At 37.8% G+C, this 24,692-nt stretch overlaps 1 protein-coding gene across 1 annotated transcript; it reads left to right on the forward strand.

Moving 5' to 3' along the window:
- Nucleotides 1–11,692: 11,692 nt before the first annotated feature.
- LOC127155831 (myosin-7-like) lies at nt 11,693–24,692 on the forward strand. The gene is given in 38 exon segments (XM_051098359.1): nt 11,693–11,913; nt 12,158–12,301; nt 12,381–12,537; nt 12,673–12,700; nt 12,780–12,885; nt 13,030–13,122; nt 14,918–14,981; nt 15,087–15,185; nt 15,265–15,368; nt 15,490–15,628; nt 16,356–16,474; nt 16,567–16,716; nt 16,807–16,977; nt 17,067–17,376; nt 17,485–17,564; nt 17,695–17,900; nt 18,059–18,182; nt 18,272–18,408; nt 18,491–18,746; nt 18,830–19,072; nt 19,154–19,330; nt 19,411–19,556; nt 19,650–19,740; nt 19,814–20,203; nt 20,290–20,416; nt 20,512–20,630; nt 21,485–21,681; nt 21,796–21,979; nt 22,058–22,223; nt 22,310–22,434; nt 22,567–22,656; nt 22,658–22,876; nt 22,965–23,168; nt 23,256–23,552; nt 23,636–23,740; nt 23,827–23,922; nt 24,051–24,185; nt 24,578–24,692. Coding segments are annotated over 38 exon segments (5,820 nt in total). The 5' UTR covers nt 11,693–11,712; the 3' UTR covers nt 24,599–24,692.

Here is a 24,692-nt window from a genome sequence, read left to right on the forward strand (position 1 = left end):
TCTTGTGGTCTGTCATATTTGAAAACAATCATTTAAAAAGTTATTTGATATTTGGCAGGCACTTTCCTATTTCTAGGAACATCTTCCTAGCGTAAACCACACGTGTGTATATATTCACATTTACTGATTTTGCATTAGTCCCTTCATTTCAAACTCAGATTTAAAATTATGATTTAAATGAGTTTGTGACCCTGGACCACAAAACCAGTCATAAGCAGCAGGGGTACATTTGTAACAATAGCCAACAATACACTGTATGGGTCAAAATGATAGATTTTTCTTTTATGCCAAAAATTATTAGGATATTAAGTAAAGATCATGTTCCATTAAGATATTTTGTAAAACTTCCTACCATAAATATATCAAAACTTAATTTTTGGTTAGTAATATGCATTGCTAAGAACTTGATTTGGTCAACTTTAAAGGTTTTTTTGCCCCCACAGATTTCACATTTTCAAACAGTTGTATCTCAGCCAAATATTGTTCTATCCTAAAGATTATCTGTTCAGCTTTCCGTAAATGTATAAATCTCAATTTCAGAAAATTTACCCTTATGACTACTTTTGTGGTCCAGGGTCACATTTACAAATTTTTCCATCATGTATTAATAGGAATATGCAATTTGATGCAACATGAGTATGAGAGATCACTGATTGTCAACCTGTTTAAGTTCATCTTTATGGAAAAGTACAATGACGATGCTGACGCTGTAGTGATTACCAATGGGAATACAGACAGATCTATTCATATGCTCCACCTCCTGGAACATATTAAATACTGCAGTAGTGTAGAAATGCTAGCAACGCCCAGTTTCACAGACAAAGCTTAACCCCAGACCCAGACTAAAATGTAAGTCTGATATGTTTCAACTGAAAGAATCTTGCACTGACTGATCCTGACTGATCGATCAGTGTCTTGTTTTATAAGGCACGTTTATAAAAAATAAATCTCCTAATTTAACTATGGTCTAATCCTGGCTTAGTGTAGCACCCGTGTACTCAAACGCGTCACTTTTACTACTGGACCAGATCTAGGATCTCAAGGAGTGGGGGAACAAACATAAAATCAGACTGGAGACCAGATCTTTAGTATAAAAGCCAGTACTTTACTAAAAGGCAATCAATATTATACAGACAAGTTATTTAAGAAAAGTCTTGAAAATGTTAATAAAAGAGAAATCTTTTTCTATTAGTTTTCTTTTTTTTCTTTTTTTTAATAATTATAAATAGTTATAAATAATAAACTAATAAATAATAAGTAAATTATTTTTATACAGTGGATCCACTTGTATTTGATGTCCTATTAAAGCTGATAATTTGTCTGATTTAACTTTTCTTTTTGTTTTTTACAGGTGAAAGAACAAGTAAAAAAAAACTCAAAATAAACTAAATAAACAATCACATATTATGTCATAACATACAAATACAATAAAAATATCTGTAATACTTAAATTCAATTCAGTTGTGTGATGTAGTTGAGTTCAGTTCAAATGCTGTGTAATGTATTTTAGTTCAACTCGGTTCAGTTGTGTGATGTAGTTCAGTTCAGTTCAATTCAAAAATGAAGAAAAAAAATAGTTGTGGAAGGAAAAAAATGTTCCCGGGAAGAAAAAAAATATAGAAGAAATAGGTGAAAGGTTGTTGTCCTGCTCAATCCGTGATCCAGTGAGTTTACCGACAATCCAGCGCGTGTAATGAGTCTCTTTGCAGATGAAACGTCGTCGAATGAAGATCAAAGCTCCGGTCTGGGTTGGCTCGCCATCTAAACTCTCGTATCGTGCCTTTATGTGGCATCAAGCTTAGCAGAGGTAAGGATATATGTTAATGGATTACTGTCTGTGACAACAAGGAATGAGCTCCCATACAGGTAATCCTGGAATTTTTCTGTTATGGCCCATTTAAGAGCGAGGAACTCTAATTTATGGGCAGGGTATTTGCTTTCACACTTTGACAATCCTCGGCTTGCATAAGCAATGACCCTTTTCTGACCTTGTTGTTCCTGGTAGAGAGCTGCTCCGAGGCCTGAGGTGCTTGCATCTGTGTGCAAGATGTAGGGTAACTTGGGGTCAGCAAATCCAAGGATGGGAGCATCCGTCAGCTTCTCAATCAGCGTGTCAAATGCTGCTTGGCACGTAGGGGTCCATCGGTCGCCAAAGAGGTCCTTAGGGTTGTGGTATCTCTTAGCTTTAACTGCAGTACTAATACGTTTTCTAAGAGGTGGATATCCTGCAGTAAGTTCATTGAGTGGCTTCACCATCTTTGAATAGCCCTTGATGAATCGGCGATAGTAGCCACAGAATCCCAGGAATGTTCTTAACTCTTTCAAATTGTTTGGTTTTGGCCAGGTTTTTAAAGCTGCTATCTTCTCCGGGTCTGTTTCAATGCCCTTTGTAGACACAATGTGGCCTACGTACTTTACAGATGTCTGAAAGAACTTGCATTTTTCTGGTGAGAGCTTAAGGCCATACTCTTTTAGTCTGTTTAGCACTCGCAGCAACCGCTCTTCATGCTCTTTAAGCGTTGAGGAGAAAACAATGAGATCGTCCAGGAAAACTAGTGCTTGTTTCAGGTTCAACTCTCCTATGCAGCGTTCCATGAGCCTCTGGAATGTACTTGGGGCATTTGTTATCCCTTGAGGCATCCTGTTGAACTCAAAGAACCCTAGCGGGCAAACAAAGGCTGTTTTGTGTTTGTCTGCTTCCTCCATTTCAATTTGATAAAACCCAGATTTCAGATCCATCACTGAGAACCATTTGGATCCAGTCAGTGCAGAGGAAGATTCTTCTAAATTGGGCAGAGCATAGGAGTCTTTGACTGTTTGAAGATTCAGTTTTCTGTAGTCAATGCACAGTCTGACATCACCATTCTTTTTCCTGATGACTACAATCGGTGAAGGGGATTCAGATTCACGGATGATTTCTGCATCAAGAAGTTGATGAAGATGGTTACGCACAGCTTCTATGTCTTGAGGGTGTACAGGCCTCGCTCTATGCTTGAAGGGTGTTTTATCGTTGAGGTTTATACGATGTTTAACTTTGTCAGTACGACCAAAATCAAGCTCATGCTGCGCAAACACTTCTGGCATGGAGTTCAATCTTTTAATTATTCTCTCTTTCCACTCACTGGGTACTGGAGAGTTTCCAAAGTCAAAACTGAGGTTTGGTTTGTGATCAGGTTTTGTTTGGGAGTCTGATGTGGAAGATTCGATGGACTGAACACTCTTTATGGCATGAATCTCTCCAATCACTGCCTTTGGAGACAAGGTAATGTCGTGGTCTGACTCATTTTTCAGAATGACTGGTATGCAGCGCAACAGCTTAGTAGGTAGACTTGCTATGATATCTGTTACCAGCATGCCACCTGGCAAGGGAGCTGATTTTGGTGATTCTACCATCACCCATCTTCCTGCATTGGGTGTCCTGTAATTCACTGTTCCTTTAAGGACTTGGGTCTGACCAGCTGCAATTGTCTCAGACCCACTGCTCGACAGACCATCTTTTCCTGACTTCAAGAGTCTTCAAGACAACTTTGCAGCCATAAGGTAATAAATCACTGTCTTGAGGCGCAGTGTCTGCATATTGTTCATAAAGGGCATCCAGAGTGTTGGTACCTATTTGAACTGATGACAGAGTGGAACGCATATCAGGCACAATCAGGGCTAATGTGGGAACTTCAATGTCTTTTCCCAACAAACTCCTAGGGAACTTGATCGTCGTCTCAACATACCCAATGTAAGGGACTTCTTGACCATTAGCTCCTTCTATTTCAAGCAAGTTGTTTAACGATTCAATTGGCAGATGAGACAGGTTCTCTTGATAGAAAGAATTGGGAATTATTGTCAATTGAGAGCCTGTATCTAACAAACAGTTACAACGTCTCCTCCCCACAGTCACTTGTGCAGTGCATTTGGCCCCAATTAAACCTTTCGGTAGGGTCACTAGTTCTCCCTTACTGTGGGAGTGTGCATAAGATGAGCAATTTTTCTTCTTAGTTTCTAACTATGTGTTCAACAATCACTCTCTGTACTTCAGGTGGATTGACGTCAGAAAGTTTCAATGCAGGCTGTGTTTTCCTTTCAGAAGAAACCAGTGGTGGAGACCAGTTACGTTCTGGCTGAACAAATGGCTCTCGAACTGTACTGCACGGAGGACTAACTTGGGCAGTAGCTTCTGTAATATCGTGGTCTTTAGTATAAAAGCCGGTACTTTACTAAAAGGCAATCAATATTATACAGACAAGTTATTTAAGAAAAATCTTGTAAATGTTATAAAAAAGAAATCTTTTTCTATTAGTTTTCTTTTTTTTTTTTTTTTTTTAATAATTATAAATAGTTATAAATAATAAACTAATAAATAATAAGTAAATTATTTTTATACAGTGGATCCACTTGTATTTGATGTCCTATTAAAGCTATAATTTGTCTGATTTAACTTTTCTTTTTGTTTTTTACAGGTGAAAGAACAAGTAAAAAAAACTCAAAATAAACTAAATAAACAATCACATATTATGTCATAACACACAAACACAAAAAATACAATACATATATCTATAACACTTATATTCAATTCAGTTGTGTGATGTAGTTGAGTTCAGTTCAAATGCTGTGTAATGTATTTTAGTTCAACTCGGTTCAGTTGTGTGATGTAGTTCAGTTCAGTTCAATTCAAAAATGAAGAAAAAAATAGTTGTGGAAGGAAAAAAATGTTCCCGGGAAGAAAAAAAAATGGAAGAAATAGGTGAAAGGTTGTTGTCCTGCTCAATCCGTGATCCAGTGAGTTTACCGACAATCCAGCGCGTGTAATCGGTCTCTTTGCAGATGAAACGTCGTCGAATGAAGATCAAAGCTCCGGTCTGGGTTGGCTCGCCATCTAAACTCTCGGTATCGTAAGTCCTCTCATTGTTCGTCACACAGGAGTTTTTTTTTGTGCTTAAATAAAAAACCTGACCTACACAATAGGTCACAAAGGAATCTTGTTATTGTATCAATAGAAATTATAACAATAAAGATTTACAAACGCTAACGTACAACCCGCGGCGTCAATGTTACATCGTTCAATTAACTCAACTGTTACTTTGTACTCAAACAATAACATTCAACAGTTCACACAGTTCACAATAAATACCCATATAATGTTCAAATAAACCATTAAACAATGTATCCTTTACAGTTTTTGATGTTTAACCGTTAGCTTTTCCTCGTAGTTATTATGAAACGTTGTTGACGACCGATCCAGATTCAACATATAATGTGTCAAACTCACCAAAACCGCTGTTTTCTAATTCAAATATGTTTCCTTCAGGTTCGCGATCAGGTAAGTATTGTCTTTCTTCTCTCCTGGTTTCTTAAAATCAACTTGTTAATGAATTATTTCACCCATTAATATCTTTGATCTTTCCGCTTTCTCTCGCTCTGCCGTTGCTCTCCGGTTTTACGTGCGCGAGCGGTTCTCTTAAAGGGGAAGCAGCACTATGTTCCTAACTGGCATGTTTTCATTCAAATTCCCTATAGACCAATTTCGAGTAGACGTCACAGTGACGTCATTTGCAGCTGCGCGCGCACAGTGGTTGCAGAAAAACACTGGTAGCAAGTGGAGGCAAACGATTAAACTCCATGGAAGAGAAAAAAAATATTTTTGTGCCTTTTGATGTCAAAATCGAAATGCAAATCATTTTTATATAATACTGTAGTCAAAGACGCCATTTGAAGCTAAACACAGACGTTTAAACAGACATACTATGGATGAAAACTGCTACGATTACTCTACTTTTAAAGCATAAATTTGATTTATAGGTCTATTCACATATGCTGTTCATAGGGGACGTACTGTATTAGCCGTACAGCTACAGCACGAAATATTATTTAAACCTATTACTATTAACTTTTTAATATAACATTTTTTTATGTTATCTCACAATTCAGATTTTTGTTTCTCACAAATGCAAGCTTATATCTTCTAGTTCGGACTTTATAGCTCAATTTAACTAGTGAGTTTGTTCATTCTGAGGGAAAAAAAAGCTGTAGTGTGGGATATAAACTCTGAGCCGAGGGGAAAAGAGAGAATTACAAGTTGTTTTTCCTCTAGAGTTGTGGGATATAATCTCGGAATTGCGAAAATAAAGTCAGAATTTTGAAATATAAAATCGCATTTACTTTTTTTTATTCTTTTTATTCCATGGCTCCATAGAACCGCCAATGAAAAACGTCATCCCTGTATCGGATCTATAAGACTAACCCACTATCTAATGTCAGTTTCATTGAATAACAGTGCTTATGGCTGGGTGACAAGCTGTTGTGATATGCGAATAACATTTTAAAAATGACATCTAATCAATATAATCTATACTCTTTTTAAATCCAAGTATTTTGTGCCGTATCCTTGTAATTCTCTAGCTGTAAAGGCGAGCTCTCCGCGTTTTCTGCAACCAAGCTGCGCACGCATCCCGAATGTTTACAAACAGATAATTGGTCTATAGGCTCTTGAGGAATTATATACATTCAGTGTATTTATGTATTAACTATAGAGTATCATGTTTATCATCTTCATATTATTATATTATGGATCAATATAATTGTGTACTATAACTATGGTCATCGAAACCACATTTTAATGTGGGTTACATCAGACTAAGCCCTGTCTGTGAAACCAGCAGGGGCTGGTTGCATAAAAGGTTTAGACGAGTCTTACAAGTTATTCACCTAATTTATTTTGCTTTAAGACTGGTTAAAATGTTTAAATTTCGGTTACATAAAAACTTTTGTGTGACCCTGGACCACAAAACCAGTCATAAGGCTCAATTTCAATTGATTCAAAATCAATTGATTCAAAATTCAAATTTGAGATTTATACACTATCTGCAAGCTGAATAAGCTTTTCACTGATGTATGGTTTGTTAGGATAGGACAATATTTGAATATGTGGAATCTGAGGGTGCAAAAAAATATTGAGAAAATCACCTTTAAAGTTGTCCAAATTAAGTTCTTAATAATGCATATTACTAATCAAAATTTAAGTTTTGATATGTTTACATTAGGAATTTTACAAACTATCTTCATGGAAAATGATCTTTATTGAATTTCCTAATGATTTTTGGCATAAAAGAAAAATCAATAATTTTGACCTATACAATGTATTTTTGCTACAAATATACACCAGGGACTTATGACTGGTTTTGTGGTCCAGGGTCACATATTAGTCAAATATAAGACTAATATAACACAGAGGATAAGTTTATGCAACTGGCTCCAGGTCTCAGTGTTTTAATCACTATTAGTATAAATGTGCACAGAGATCCATAGAATCTAATTAAATCTGAACAGTTGGTCATTGTTAAAATCTAAATAACGTTATATAAATGTAAATATAAATTATGTACACATTTGAAAAATTGTAAGAAAAAGAATATTTGTAGTGCATGAACTTTAAACTCAATGAACTCATGAACTTTAAATTCAATGCATATGATGAATTTACCAAAGTAACACCATACTCAATATGGTGGTATAGGTAAATGCATTGCAGGCACTGCATTTTAATTAGAAAAGTTACTTGCATAAACAAATGACAAATGCTGCTTTACCTGACTGACATCATAATGTATAGTATCTTACAGAATACAGTTTAACATTTGCTATATTTGCATTATTTATTCTTTCAAGCATTGATTAAACATAAGACTTGCTTACTTTGGTAGACCATTGCATAGCCATGGTGTCTTCCCCGTGTGCACGCCCTACAATATGAAGTGTGCATCTCTGTGTCCTCTAAATGTCCTCCACACTGAAAATAAAAGAGCAGGAAAAATTGCTAGATCAAGTTCAAACCATCTACAGTGCATGTTTAAAATAAAAAATACCTAAAAGTTTTTTAATAACAACATTACAGAATTTCTTTATTTCATCTGTCTCACCTGCATCAATCTTTTTATTTTCTTTTGCGCACATAAGACTTGAGACCTGCAAAACAAAATAAACAATTAATATATTCAACAATTCCAAAAGATAAACTTGTAAATTAAACAGTGGATCTTTGATGCACAGCTCTGCTTGCCAGGCTGAACACTGAATGCCTATGCTAGTAAACCTTAGTGTTGAAGGTGAAGAACAGAGCTGGAGGTGGAGTCTGAATTTAGGGAGGAGCTCCTCAAAGGTTCACATAGGAACCAACCATCCTGCAACCTTAAACCACAGCTGAATGTGTTTGAGATATATTAAGATATATTATATATATAATAACTGGCTTGACATCTCAAGACTGTGAGAAGACCTTTGTGATTTAAAAGAAATCTAGCAGCATCTTAAACTTCAACCTTTCATCCTTTAGGATAACAAATGATCTTAACAGCCACTTGACTCCTTCATACATCCAGTAACAAGTGCATAACAAGAATAACAGATGAACATTGGTTTTAAATGAACTGATCTGTGTTCATTTGCTTAACCCTTTAACTGTCATCTTGAACATTGACATTAAAATGCACTATCCAAAGTTACAGTTTTATAATTCTTGAACGAAAACATTTTGTAATATGATTCTGATGTACAATTTCCATGGTAATGCAATGTCTGATTTTAAAATGGGTTTCAAAGGATGAATTTTGAGATTTTAAGCTTTCAGTTGATATATAATTTCTTAAGATTTCTATTGTGTGGCAACGAAGAAAGTATTTTTGTGACAAAGGTCAGAACTCCTGTTACGATGTAGATTTTTGAGGTGCGCTCTTGTCTCTATCTATTACTTTTCCTACATCATTTGTATAACACAAAACAGCGGTAAAATATCTATTTAGAAGTCTTAGAGTTTTTCATGATTAGATTAGAATGTATTTGTAGAACTGTAAAATACATTTAAATGGTTAATGAACTACATGTACAATTTAAAATTAACTTACATTCCTAGTTATTACCAAGTTACTATAATTTACTACAAGAAATACATAGTAAGTACATAAAGAGCAGGACTGTAAAATAAAGTGCTACCAATTTGCCATTATGAAACCATTTACAAAAATGGTCGTTCACAATGCTGCACGTCGGTTAATAATAAACACTCGTCTTGTGACCAGCATCGTTTTGCCTCAGTTGGCCATGTAACTTAAGTAGTATGTATATGGATCGCAAGGGTGCCAACATGTACCACTTGATGTTTATTTATGTGCTTTGCTAAGGCGGCATCCGCTTTATGTGTTCTCAATGTCCCCCATCAGTTGCTGCCATTCCGTCAGAGGCTCAGTAGGAATTTCACAGGGTTATCTTTGTACTCAAGGACAATGGGAAGGAAACAATGTGGGACAAACAAGACAGTGGCAAGAGGATGACTGACAGTCTGCCACAGACCTCCATATGTTTCAGTGCAGACAGTGCAAGTGCATAGTGCACATAGCTGCTGCAAACTGTACTTCAAAGAGCAGAGTTCAGTAGTTTTAAGTTCAAATGAATAAATAAATACAACGTAAATGAAAAGTAACACCATGAGCATGAAAGTGATGGCATATTAGAATATCGGTACCTCAAATTCACAAGACAATGATCACTGTTCCAGCATTAACTCACACTTGTGTGGTTCAAACTTGAATGAAATTCTGTTTTATACAATAAAAGTCAATGGAATCCATTGTTGTTTTTCTAAACATGTTCTTTCGGTTTCCACAGAGGGACAAAATGCATTCAGGTTTTGGAACGACAAGAGGGTAAGTGAAATTTGACTGAGTTTTTACACTTTTAGGTCTTTGCATGCGAACTCAGTGGTCAACATTGTGCAACCGAACGGCCAAAAACTGTGACGTGAAAATCACGCACCTGTATTGTTGGTTGATGGTGTCTAGTTGAATCACCTGTGCACTAGTACCTGATGCTGCTGATATCAAAAAAGCTAACTGTCTGCCAAACTGGACAAATTAATCACTTTTCCTGTCAAAGGATATGATGAACAGTAGTAGTTCACATTGAGGAGATGCTGTGTATACATTAATACACTCAGGCAGTGACATCGGCCAGCTGTATAAGTACATAAATGGATGCTGGTAGCAGAGATCACGCAAGCTGTTCTTCTCAATCATTTAGAAGCCCCTGGCAAGAATTTCACAGGTTATCTTTGTCCTCAAGTGTGAAGGCAAAGGAACAATGGCGTGTCAGCGATGAGGCCCGAATGAAGCGATCGCACCAGCTGAAAACTGACCTTGGCCTTATAGATTCAGCTGCGGCTGCTCGAGTGGATAAAAAGCATCTATGATGGACAGACTGAAATGACACTTGGCTTGTCCTTGAGCAAGGTACAGATCAGTTTATACAATGACATGCATTCTTTTTTTAACAAACACCTGCTAACTGATGTAAAAAACACTCTTTTTTTCAGTTTAGCAGACATTTTAATCTAAAGAATTCACATTAGCGGTTATTCATAGGTGCAAAATACAGCACTGAAAAAATGGTACATACATATTTTTGTCTTGTTTTCCAGTGCAAATATCTAATCATTCTTGAATCAAGAAAAAAATATCAATTTGTTACAACAACAAAAAATTGTTGAATTGTTGAAAAGTCTGCGAATAGGATAAGAAAAATAATCTTAATTTTTTCTCCTGCCCCATTGGAATATATTTTTTTCTCATTTTAAGTAAAAACCTTCCTAATTCCTAATTCCTAACTTTTTTCATTATGCATCTCAAGTAGATGTATATTAAGAATATGTTTAAATATTTGCAATGGAAAACAAGACAAAAAATTTTTTTTAATTTGCAGTGAGCACAAATGTATTTCACATTCCATCATTTGTGCCAAAATATCCTCCTGAGCTTACTGTCCTTAGAAGAAACTCACCTAACAGATAAGACATTGCATTTTAGACTCATTTAAAGGGTAAATGAGTTGAATGAAACCAATGACAAAGTGTATTGTTCCTTCCTGGCACTGAATTACTCCCTATACAAAATAAAGGTGACCCTGCCTCCAGCAGACACCCAACCCATCCATATCCTAACCAAACTGAGACACTAACATGCTTCAGAAAATTCTTGCAACCATATTTAGAGGACCTCTAGCATTATAAAAAGGGGTGGAGAGTCAATGGCTTCAGACAGGTTTTCTATTGTATCATCAAACGGTAAGCCATCAGAGACGTCTCAGACTTTATGGCAGCCTGAACTTATTAACGTTTCCTTTGGTGTTTATTAGCTTTAAGGCAGAGAGATTTTTTTCAGGATGCACTTTTGCTCATTATTTACTATGATTTTAAACAAATGTTTGATGTTAAATAAGTAATTCTGCTTTATATTTGTTTTTTTGTGTGTGTGTGTGTGTGTGTCCTCAGGACAGTACACCATCAGTGTCTGGAGAGGTGAAGTACAAAGTCTTACTACCATACATTATCATATACTGTGGTCCCACATTATTAGGACAGACTTATACATGTCTGAATATTGCATTAGATCACATGTTTGTCTCTGGCATACAACTAATGCTGCAGATGTTTGAAGAGTTTTCTCTTCACACAGGTGTAGAGAATCACTTTAACTATCAACATGTTTCTTAAACTACAAACAAACCCATTACTGACAGTCTAATTTTAACATTTCAAACAGAACAAATTTTATTTTTACTCAATGTTTTATGTTTCTTTAACATTTGTTCTTTTATGTTTTAAGTGTCCAAATAGGCTCCTATAGATAATTTCTCATTTAATAATCTGTTTGTATGCACTTGTAAGCAGGCTAAAAGATGGGGGATGCCCAGATGGCAGAGTTTGGACCTGCTGCTCCGTACCTCAGGAAGTCGGACATAGAGCGTCTGGAGGCCCAAACTCGCCCCTTTGACATGAAAAAGGAATGTTTTGTTCCTAATCCTGAAGAGGAGTATGTTAAAGCTTCTATTGTCAGTCGAGATGGTGATAAAGTCACCTGTGACACTTCAAAGGGACAGGTAAGTTTAAGATTTCAAATAAAGAAACAGAGACACAATTGCTCAAAGACCTGCTATAATGAACTCAGTGATGTGTTTAGAATAAAGACTGGATGATTACATTAATATATATACTTTAACTATTCAAAATGCTAACATTAGCCTCTCCATAAAATGAATTAACAGAATTTTATTTACATGGACAAAAAAATATACACAGACACTGATTTCACTGTTTTCACTGTCAAAAATTTCATGTTCACAGACGGTAACTGTGAAGGAGGTTGACGTTCACCCTCAGAACCCGCCAAAGTTCGATAAAATTGAGGACATGGCGATGTTCACCTTCCTGCACGAGCCCGCTGTGCTGTTTAACCTCAAAGAGCGTTACGCAGCCTGGATGATCTACGTAAGTGGAGTCTTAAAACACTCACACGTTCACTTGATCACATATGAGCAGATCTAAATCTGCTGTGAATCTCTTACAGACCTACTCTGGGCTCTTCTGTGTCACTGTGAACCCCTACAAGTGGTTGCCAGTGTACAACAAGGAAGTCGTCATTGCCTATAGAGGAAAGAAGAGAAGTGAAGCTCCTCCTCACATCTTCTCCATCTCTGACAACGCCTACCAGTACATGCTGTCAGGTGCGTCTATGTGACAGCTGAATATTTTATTTATAACCAAAAACAGCACAGGCTATATGCCAGTAACTAGTGGAAATCATTTAATGTTCATGCATATAACATTAATAATTATCATTTTAATTTTTGCTTTTACAGACAGAGAAAACCAGTCCATTCTTATCACGTGAGACTTTTTTGAGTTTATTTGTTATATTTTTAGGAATGAATTCCTGATAGATTTCTAAAACTGTTTATGTTGACAGTGGAGAATCTGGTGCTGGAAAGACTGTGAACACCAAGAGAGTCATTCAGTACTTCGCCAGCATCGCTGCTAGTCCTTCAAAGAAGGACGCCACTAGTGAAAAGAAGGTAAATTAAGGAGATCTGATTCAATATTTGTCTGAAAATAATAGTCATTTGTCCAAAAAAACAAACAAACACATTTTACTACAACATAATCAGCTAAAATACAACATTCTCCATTCTTTTCTTTACTATCTGTCTGTTTTCTAGGGTACTCTGGAGGATCAAATCATCCAGTGTAATCCTGCTCTGGAGGCTTTTGGAAATGCGAAGACCATCAGAAATGACAACTCATCTCGCTTTGTAAGTTTGATCTGCCTCAAGTTTCAAAATATTACAGCTCAATGCGCTGCAACTTAAGAAAACATGCAAATAGAAAAAGTGACGTGACGTGAATTTGTGCTCTGCATTTAACCCATCCAAGTTCACACACACAGCAGTGAGTAATGAACACACACACATTTACATTTACATTTAGACATTTAGCAGACGCTTTTATCCAAAGCGACTTCAAAATTAACAACAGAGCAATAACATGCAAGTGTTATTACAAGTCTTACTTAGCCTAACGCAGTACATGTAGCAAGGCTTTTTTTTATATAATTATATAATAAATAAAAAAAGAAAACAGAATATAAAAGAAAAAGCAAGCTAGTGTTAGTTTTTTTTTTTGTCTTTTTGTTAGTGTGCTAGTGTAATTATTATTATTTTTTTTTAAGAAAACAAGCAAGTAAATGAATAGAGTATATGTCTAAAGGGATTTGTTTTATAAAGAATAGAATTAGAATAGAGAGTGCTAGAGAGTCAGAGGGTCAAATAAAGATAGAAGAGACGTGTTTTAGCCGATACTTGAAGATGGCTAAGGACTGTTCTGATTGAGTTGGGCAGGTCATTCCACCAGGAGGGTACATTTAATGAAAAAGTCTGTAAAAGTGATTTTGTGCCTCTTTGGGATGGCACAATAATGCGCTGTTTACTTGCAGAATGCAAGCTTTTAGAGGGCATGTAAGTTTGAAGTAATGTACTGTATTTAGGTAAAGGGGTGCAGAGCTAGTGGTGGATTTGTAGGCAAACATTAATGCCTTGAATTTTATGCAAACAGCTATTGGTAGCCAGTGCAAAATGATGAAGAGAGGTGTGACATGCGTTCTTTTCGGCTCATAAAAAATTGATCTTGCAGCCGCATTCTGGATTAATTGTAAAAGTTTAATAGAACTGGCTGGAAGACCTGCTAAAAGAGCATTGCAATATCGCAAACACACACACAGAGACACTGAACACACACAAAGCAGTGGGCAGAATGTTCTGAGAATATTATGCTATGTTCTGGCAAGTTTTATTTTAGTTCCCAGAATATTCTCCTAAAAGGTAGGATAACATTCTCTAAAAACATTATACAAATGTTTACTGGTAATACTGTTAGAACATTATCCTTTAACATTCTAATAAAGATTTAATCAGGAAGTTTCCCATTGGACATTGGGTGTGGATTCTAATGTTGCTTAAATTTTGGCTGAAAGTAAAAGCTCAACCTTTGTTTTATGAAGTGCCAACTCGAAAAACAGCGTTACAAGCAAGACTTATTATAAACCAGATTGACTTTATTTCTGTCATACATTTACAAAATGTCTTATTGAGATTAACTGAGGTTTAGATGTTGATGTCACCATTATGGTGAGAAGCGTTTGCATTTGATTTAGTTGGGCAATTTGGATGTTTTTCTTTAGCTGCTGTAACTATGTTTGTTATAGCAAAACAAACTGAAGTTATCTGATTTCATTCAGTCTGATCAATGGTTTAGTTGCACATTATTTATTATAGCAATGCAATGGTTCTACAGATGTACACGCATTGTGAGTATTTACAGCGCATTTCTGTATTTGGCTGCATTGTGAGTATTTACAGCGTGTTTTTTTGTATTTGGTCGCATCTGCATTTGGTTTTGTTGTGAGTATTTGCAGCACATGTCAAACTGATGAAGATGTTTTCTTAATTTGCTGGTGTTTTTCTATTTGCAGCACATTGAGCTCTTTTGACCACTGTAAAATATGCTGATTTGACTGAGATGAAATGACATTGAGCTGTTGTTCTTACACAGGGCAAGTTCATTCGCATTCACTTTGCTGCCAGTGGAAAGCTCGCTTCTGCTGATATTGAGACTTGTAAGAAAACCTTTTTCCTTTCTAAATGCTTTGTAACTTTTTCACTTTAAAGACGATGGTAAGATGCCTGTGGTAAGAGCTTAACTTCTACATTTCTACAAACAGATCTGTTAGAGAAATCCCGTGTGACTTTCCAGCTCAAGGCTGAGAGAGACTACCACATCTTCTACCAGATCCTGTCTCAGAAGAAACCAGAACTTCTGGGTAAGCAAAATCACAACTTTGGTAACAAAACTGCAAGTCATTAGATGTAAATTTGTAAAACATTGTTTTATCCTCCCAGAGATGCTGCTGATCACAGCAAACCCTTACGATTACGCCTACATCTCTCAGGGAGAGACGCAAGTGGCCTCTATTGATGATTCTGATGAGTTGATGGCTACAGATGTGCGTTATCCAAAACACCTATAAATCTGTTGATATTAATTTCTCAAGCTTTAGAACTGAAGTCCATATAACATGCAGTGCAATGCAGTTAATTATTAGAGGTGCTGTGTGTTTGCTGCAGGAAGCGTTTGATGTGTTGGGCTTCACCCAAGAGGAGAAGAACAGCATCTACAAGCTGACTGGGGCCATCATGCACTATGGCAACATGAAGTTCAAACAGAAGCAACGAGAGGAACAGGCCGAGGCTGATGGGACTGAGGGTCAGTATTAGGAGAAAATGCTGACATGATACATATATGTGACCCTGGACCACAACACCAGTCTTAAGTCACTGGGGTTTATTTGTAGCAGTAGCCAAAAATACATTGTATGGGTCAAAATTATTAATTTTTCTTTTATGGCAAAAATCATTAGGAAATTAAGTAAAAATTATGTTCCATGAAGATATTTTGTAAAATTCCTACTGTAAATGTATGAAAACGTAATTTTTGATTAGTCATGTACATTGTTAAGAACATTATTTGAAGAACTTTAGAGGCAATTTTCTCAATATTTTGATTTTTTGCACCCTCAGATTCCTGATATTTAAATAGTTGTATCTCGACCGAATATTGTCCTATCCTAACAAACAATACATCAACGGAAAGTTTATTTATTCAGCTTTCATATGATGTATAAATCTCAATTTTGAAAAAAATGACCCTTATGACTGGTTTTGTGATTCTGGGTCACATATAATAAACATGCAATTATACTTGTTCTAAATCAGACACAAAGATCTGCATGTGTGAATCACCTGTGTCTGTGTAGCATCTCTCTAGAAAGAGTAACGCTGTGATATTCTGAACAAAAACAGTGACATTAGTAAAATATGCAGCTTTTCAGTCCCAAAGCTATTTTAATGACATTTCGTAGGCAAACATTGAGGTTTCTATGCACTTGAATGTGTATGTGCATTTTATTCTAATTCTATTTTTGGCACAATAGATGCTGATAAGTCAGCTTATCTGATGGGCCTGAACTCTGCTGATCTCATCAAGGCTCTGTGCCACCCAAGAGTCAAAGTCGGAAATGAGTGGGTCACCAAGGGACAGAATGTCCAGCAGGTTAAGACTACTATGTGATTTACATCACTTCATCATTAACATAACTATAAAAACACATTTTCTATAACATTTTAATGTATTATCTTGGACAGGTGTACTATGCCATTGGAGCCCTGTCCAAATCAGTGTATGAGAAGATGTTCTTGTGGATGGTTGTGAGAATCAACCAATCCCTGGACACCAAACAGCCTCGCCAGTACTTCATTGGTGTGCTGGACATTGCTGGATTTGAGATCTTTGATGTAAGATTACATCTACTGATTACTGTTATGCAACAACTTAAGTTCTCTGTTACTTTATCATTGTGATCATACAATATATTCTACCTGCAGTTCAACACCTTTGAGCAGCTGTGCATCAACTTCACTAATGAGAAGTTGCAGCAGTTCTTCAACCACCACATGTTTGTGCTGGAGCAAGAGGAATACAAGAAGGAGGGTATTGAGTGGGAGTTCATTGACTTCGGCATGGACTTGCAGGCTTGTATTGATCTCATTGAAAAGGTGAGTTTTTAAATTTGAGAGATGAGACCTGAGGTGTTGGACCAATAAAGCTGTTAAGTTAATTAATTAATTTCATCTGTTCATTTTAGCCCATGGGTATCATGTCCATCCTTGAAGAGGAGTGCATGTTCCCCAAAGCCAGTGACGCAACATTCAAAGCTAAGCTTTATGACAATCACTTGGGTAAATCAAACAATTTCCAGAAGCCCAGGATTGTCAAGGGTAAACCAGAGGCCCATTTCTCCCTGGTGCACTACGCTGGCACTGTTGACTACAACATTACAAACTGGCTGGTGAAGAACAAGGACCCTCTCAATGAGACTGTTGTTGGCCTCTATCAGAAGTCCACTATGAAACTGCTGTCTCTCCTGTTTGCTGGATATGCTGGTGCTGATTCAGGTGTGTTGCAGAAAAATTTGAAAAGAATCCTAAGAAACAAACAAGTGAAAGTTTTTGAGATTTTTCATATGTAATACACTGGAACATGATCTATATTTTTTGTAACAGCCGCGGAGGGAGGTGGTGGCAAAGGAAAGGAAAAGAAGAAAAAAGGCTCTTCTTTCCAGACAGTGTCTGCTCTTCACAGGGTAACATATAGAGAGCTTTTCATCCTAAAATGAATAACATACTGTGTATATTTGGCTTCTTAATCTTTTTTAAACAGCATGAGAACCTAAAATATATATGGGATGATTGATGGATAATAAATATCAACAGGAGAACCTGAACAAGCTGATGACCAACTTGAGGTCAACTCACCCTCACTTTGTGCGTTGCCTGATTCCCAATGAGACTAAGACTCCTGGGGCGATGGAGAATCCTCTGGTCATGCACCAGCTGCGCTGTAACGGTGTGCTGGAGGGCATCAGGATCTGCAGAAAGGGCTTCCCCAACAGGATCCTGTATGGAGATTTCAAGCAGAGGTATATTTTATTTTGATTGCAGATTCTGTTAAATGTCAAAGTTTTTATGTTTTTCATTATATATTTTGTCGGTAAAAATATAATTATTTAAAACGATAATTGAATAAAAAAATATCAACAGCATTAATTTGGTTCAGTTAATACTGTGACTGTGACAGATACCGCATCCTAAACCCTGCTGCTATCCCTGAGGGACAGTTTATTGACAGCAGGAAAGGAGCAGAAAAACTACTGGGATCTCTTGACATTGATCACAACCAGTACAAGTTTGGCCATACTAAGGTATGAACAAACATGTTTCTTTCTCTCTCTCTCTCTTTTTTTTCAATTTATTGAATCTCTAAAACTAGAATTTTAATTTTTCTTTGAAGGTATTCTTCAAGGCTGGTCTACTGGGTACCCTTGAAGAGATGCGAGACGACCGTCTTGCTCTCATCATTACTGGTATACAAGCAAGGGCTCGTGGTATTCTCTCAAGAATTGAGTTCCAGAAGATTGTTGAGCGCAGGTTAGAAATCAGACTCCCAATAAATTTGGGATTAACAATATTAATTGGTTTTAAGATGTTAATATGTACTATTACATTGTAGAGATTCATTGCTTGTGATTCAGTGGAACGTACGTGCCTTCATGGGTGTCAAGAATTGGCCCTGGATGAAGCTCTACTTCAAGATCAAACCACTGCTGAAATCTGCTGAAGCAGAGAAAGAGATGGCCAACATGAAGGAAGAATTCCTGAAGTTGAAGGAGGCTTACGCCAAATCTGAAGCCCGCAGAAAGGAGCTTGAAGAAAAGATGGTTTCTCTACTCCAAGAGAAAAACGACCTACAACTCCAAGTCCAAGCTGTAAATTTGTGATTTTATGAATTCATGAATGAAATGCAACTCTAAATTTTATTTAATCATACAAAGACATTATCTGTAAACAGGAGCAAGATAATCTTTGTGATGCTGAGGAGAGATGTGAGGGTCTGATCAAGAACAAGATCCAGCTTGAGGCCAAAGTCAAAGAAATGACTGAGAGGCTGGAGGATGAAGAAGAAATGAATGCTGAGCTGACTGCCAAGAAAAGAAAGCTGGAGGATGAATGTTCTGAGCTCAAAAAGGACATTGATGATCTTGAACTCACTCTGGCTAAAGTGGAGAAAGAGAAACATGCTACTGAGAACAAGGTCAGTTTTTAACACGGGACATGTTAAAGATGCAAGAATGGTGCATTAGGGGTTTCTTGACACATTGATACAATTACACAGGTTAAAAACCTGACAGAAGAGATGGCAGCTTTGGATGAAATCATTGCTAAGCTGACCAAGGAGAAGAAAGCTCTGCAGGAGGCCCATCAGCAAACGCTGGATGATCTCCAGAGTGAGGAAGACAAAGTCAACACACTCACCAAAGCCAAAGCCAAGCTGGAGCAACAAGTGGATGATGTGAGTAGTTTGTTGACACTTCTGATGTAAATGAAGCATGAACAATTGCTAAACAAACTACTTTGTTATTGCCTTTCCAGCTTGAGGGTTCCCTGGAACAGGAAAAGAAACTTCGTATGGATCTGGAGAGGGCAAAGAGAAAGCTTGAGGGAGATTTAAAGTTGACCCAAGAGAGTGTGATGGACCTGGAAAATGACAAACAACAACTTGAAGAGAGGATTAAAAAGTGGGTTTAACGTAGAGGGTGAAATAATTCAAGAAACAGATCACAATCAGAATTGTTAATAAAATGAGCAATAAAATATGTTTTGCAACACAGGAAAGATTTTGAGATCAGCCAGCTCACTAGCAGGGTTGAAGATGAACAGGCAATGGCAGCCCAACTCCAGAAGAAACTGAAGGAGCTGCAGGTAACAATCATTCTTAAACAAGTTGGACAGTTAAAAATTCTAGCTTTAACTTTGCTTTTCCTCACATTACAAGGCCCGTATTGAAGAGCTTGAGGAAGAGCTGGAGGCTGAGAGAGCTGCTCGTGCCAAAGTTGAGAAACAGAGAGCTGATCTGTCCAGAGAACTGGAGGAGATCAGCGAGAGGCTGGAGGAGGCTGGTGGAGCCACCGCTGCCCAGATTGAGATGAACAAGAAGCGTGAAGCTGAGCTCCAGAAACTGCGCAGAGACCTTGAAGAGGCCACTCTGCAACATGAGGCCACCGCTGCTACACTGAGGAAGAAACACGCAGACAGCGTAGCTGATCTGGGAGAGCAGATTGACAACCTTCAGAGAGTGAAGCAGAAGCTGGAGAAAGAGAAGAGTGAACTCAGACTGGAACTGGACGATGTGGTCTCCAACATGGAGCAGCTTGCCAAGGCCAAGGTGATGAATTCTTGTTGAGGTGTTCCTTAACCTTTATTCATCCACTTTGTCCCTTCAATTTGATTTATCACATTCAATCTATCCAGGCAAACCTGGAGAAAATGTGCAGGTCCCTTGAAGACCAGATGTCAGAATACAGAACAAAATACGAAGAAGGTCAACGCAGCATCAATGACTTTACCATGCAAAAAGCTAAGCTACAAACTGAGAATGGTATGTACTCTGATAAGATATAATTTTATCATATATTGTTAGAAAATTTCCAAAGATAATGCACTGCTTTCTGTAATGGTTGTACTTCTATCTAGGGGAGCTTTCTAGACAGCTGGAAGAAAAGGATTCCTTAGTCTCTCAGCTAACAAGAGGCAAGCAGTCCTACACCCAGCAGATTGAGGACCTCAAAAGACAACTGGAGGAGGAAGTCAAGGTATTGCAAATACTACTACCCACAAGGTTAGTGTGAAACAGTGTAGCATTCACCTTAAAGATTTACTCCACCCCAAAATAAAAATTTTGTCATTAATCACTTACCCCCATGTTGTTCCAAACCCGTAAAAGCTTAGTTCATCTTCGGAACACAAATTAAGATGTTTGATGATTGATGCATCTTCGACCCTCCCATAAACAGCAATGTAATTAACACGATCAATGTCCAGAAACGTACCAAGGAAATCAGTAAAATAATCCATGTGTCATCGGGTTCAAAATTTTAAAAGCCATGTGTCATCAGGGCTTATCTGCTGAACGCAGTATTGTTTTGTGTCAGCTGCGCCATGCAGATACGTTTTCTACATGTATTTATGCTTTGATTTGAACGGAAACAACGTATCTGTGTGTTCAAACTAGCGAAAAAGCTAAAAAGACGAATATTCAGTCGTTATTTTTGTTTTCCCGTAGCTTCGTAAAATTAAGGTTGAACCCCTGATGACACATGGATTTTTTTACCAATCTCCTTGGTACATTTCTGGACATTGATTGTGTTAATTACATTGCTGTCTGTGGGAGGGTCAGAGAGCTGTCAGAATGCATCAAAGATATCTTCATTTGTGTTCCAAAGACTTTTGCGGGTTTGGCACAACATGGGGGTAAGTGATTAATGATAAAATTTTTTTTTTGGGGGTGGAGTAACCCTTTAATTTATCACTGCACTGCCTTGTCTCCCAATAAGCTCTTCTAGGAGCAGTGGGATTCAAACCCACACCCCTCAAAGAGACTAGAACCTTATGCTACAGCTACGGGCCATTCTCCATTACAGAAATGTTCATTTTAAATATCTTATAGGCTAAGAATGCCCTGGCCCATGCAGTTCAATCTGCTCGTCATGATGCTGATCTGCTGAGGGAACAGTATGAGGAGGAGCAAGAAGCCAAAGCTGAGCTGCAGCGTAGTCTGTCCAAGGCAAACTCTGAGGTGGCTCAGTGGAGAACCAAGTATGAAACTGATGCCATCCAGAGGACTGAGGAGCTGGAGGATGCTAAGTATGAACTAGGAAACACCGTATTCATATAACTTGATTCATGTAAAAGCATACATTTGTTAAAAGACAACAGCCTAACTTCTAGTTTTGGAACTGCTCCTGTTTATTCATAAAGGAAGAAACTTGCCCAGCGTCTACAAGAAGCCGAAGAAGCTGTGGAAGCTGTCAATGCTAAATGCTCCTCACTGGAGAAGACCAAACACAGGCTGCAGAATGAGATTGAAGATCTCATGGTGGATGTGGAGAGATCCAATGCTGCTGCTGCTGCTCTGGACAAGAAGCAAAGAAACTTTGACAAGGTAAATAATACACACTTATAGATGAATAATCTTTGTTCACTCAACAGTAGTTAATCAATATCTCAAATTATCAAACAGGTCCTAGCTGAATGGAAGCAGAAATATGAGGAGTCTCAGAGCGAGCTGGAAAGCTCCCAGAAGGAAGCCAGATCTCTGAGCACTGAACTGTTCAAACTGAAGAACTCTTATGAGGAGTCTCTGGATCATTTGGAGACCATGAAGAGAGAAAACAAGAACCTCCAAGGTGCCCTTGGTTTACTAAATATGAAATATTTCTCCTAAATGGTATGTATTAACCTATATTACCATTTTTACCTTGCATAAAAACAGAGGAGATTGCTGATCTCACTGAACAAATTGGTGAGACTGGAAAGAACATTCATGAACTAGAGAAAGTTCGTAAGCAGCTGGAGCAGGAAAAAGCTGAAATTCAAGCAGCTCTGGAAGAGGCTGAGGTATTCTGATTGTGTGTTGTGCTATTTTACCATTAATACCTTAATATTCAAGGAGCTGTATATAGTAAACATATATGGAGAAAAGGAGAAAAGAGAAATCATCTTGATTAAAAACATCTCATTAACTGGCAGGGTTCTCTTGAACATGAAGAAGGTAAGATCTTGAGGGCCCAGCTGGAGTTCAATCAGATCAAAGCAGACATTGAACGTAAGCTGGCTGAGAAAGGATGAAGAGATGGAGCAGGCCAAGAGGAACCAGCAGAGGGTGGTTGATACTCTGCAGAGCTCACTGGAATCAGAGACTCGTAGCAGGAATGAAGCTCTCAGACTGAAGAAGAAGATGGAGGGAGACCTCAATGAGATGGAGATTCAGCTCAGCCAGGCTAACAGGCAGGCATCAGAAGCCCAGAAGCAACTCAAGGGTCTTCATGGACATCTCAAAGTATGCTTTACTAAAAATTTGAAAAAGAGTGAAATCTTAAAGTTCTGCAGTAAAATGTGAATGCAAATGTACAATTTGTACTTCACAGGATGCCCAACTGCAGCTAGATGACGCTCTGCGTGGTAATGATGATCTCAAAGAGAACATCGCCATTGTGGAGAGACGCAACAATCTGCTGCAGGCTGAACTGGATGAGCTGAGATCCCTGGTGGAACAGACTGAGAGAGGAAGGAAACTGGCTGAGCAGGAACTGCTGGACATCAGCGAGAGAGTTCAGCTCCTGCATTCTCAGGTATGACACATCTGCACTAGACAAACAAAGACAAAACCTTCAAACTCTCACAGCATCATCTAGAATGTCAATCTTGTCCATGTTTAGAACACCAGTCTGCTGAATCAGAAGAAGAAGCTGGAGGGAGATAATAATCAGCTTCAGACTGAGGTTGAGGAGGCAGTGCAGGAGTGCAGGAATGCTGAGGAAAAGGCCAAGAAGGCCATCACTGATGCTGCCATGATGGCAGAGGAGCTGAAGAAGGAGCAGGACACCAGTGCTCATCTGGAGCGCATGAAGAAGAACATGGAGCAGACCATCAAGGACCTGCAGCACCGTCTGGATGAAGCTGAGCAGATCGCCATGAAGGGAGGCAAGAAGCAGATCCAGAAACTGGAAGCCAGGGTAAGCTACTGATGATTTTTTTTCTCTCTGTAATTAAAATACTCATTTTATTTGATTAGCTAACCATCTATCACATCTCTTAGGTGAGAGAGCTGGAAAATGAAGTGGAGCTGGAACAGAGAAAGGCGAGCGAGTCTGTGAAGGGAGTCCGTAAATATGAGAGACGCATCAAGGAGCTCACCTACCAGGTGACATTTTTTTAAAACATATAAATAAATGTCTTTGCATTCATATAATTTTCACACAATGAAGTCACTATGTCTTCTTTTTGCAGACTGAGGAGGATCGTAAGAATCTGAGTCGTCTGCAGGATCTGGTGGACAAACTGCAGCTGAAAGTCAAGTCCTACAAGAGAACTGCTGAGGAGGCGGTATGAGATCATTCTTAATATAAATTTTCAAATGTAACTTTGGTTAATTTACAAAATATTGCTTCATCTGCTTTTGGGACTTCAGAACATGCCAAAACACTTACATACCACAATATATTGTTGTTTAGGAGGAACAGGCCAATGCTAACCTGGGCAAGTTCCGTAAGCTGCAGCATGAGCTGGATGAGGCAGAGGAGAGGGCTGATATTGCTGAATCTCAGGTCAACAAGTTACGAGCCAAGAGCCGCGACACAGGATCTAAGGTACTGTAAATCAATATGCAGTCATTACAGTTGTGCTCGATTAAAATTTAGAATTATTTTATTCTGATATTACTGTGACCAATCAAAAAAAAAAAAATAAAAAAATTGCCTGATTAAATGGTTGAAATCAATCTGAAGGGACTTGCTACTCTACCAACACTATTACTTAATGCAAACCCAGTGTATGAGGTGGTGCACATGCGCATTTTAATTTTGGTTTTGTTTTTTTTTTTGCAAAGATAACTCTCTAACACTTGCCTCACCGAAGTTGGAGATATTACTGCATCAACGGAGTTCAACCAAACACTCTAATAAATAACTTTTTTTCAGTTGAAAATAGAAATTAACAAATTACCTGTCCAATATCCTTTTCATGTCTCTTCTTCTCACAGAAAGGGCACGATGAAGAGTGAAGCTCTCACATGGATCTTTCTGAAAGACTTGTTCAGTGTGGCTCAGTGTGATTTCATTCTGTAGTTCTGTAGAATAAAATGAATGTGCAAGTAA

This window comes from Labeo rohita, chromosome 24 (assembly GCF_022985175.1).
Source record: "Labeo rohita strain BAU-BD-2019 chromosome 24, IGBB_LRoh.1.0, whole genome shotgun sequence".
NCBI classification, from domain to species: domain Eukaryota; kingdom Metazoa; phylum Chordata; class Actinopteri; order Cypriniformes; family Cyprinidae; genus Labeo; species Labeo rohita.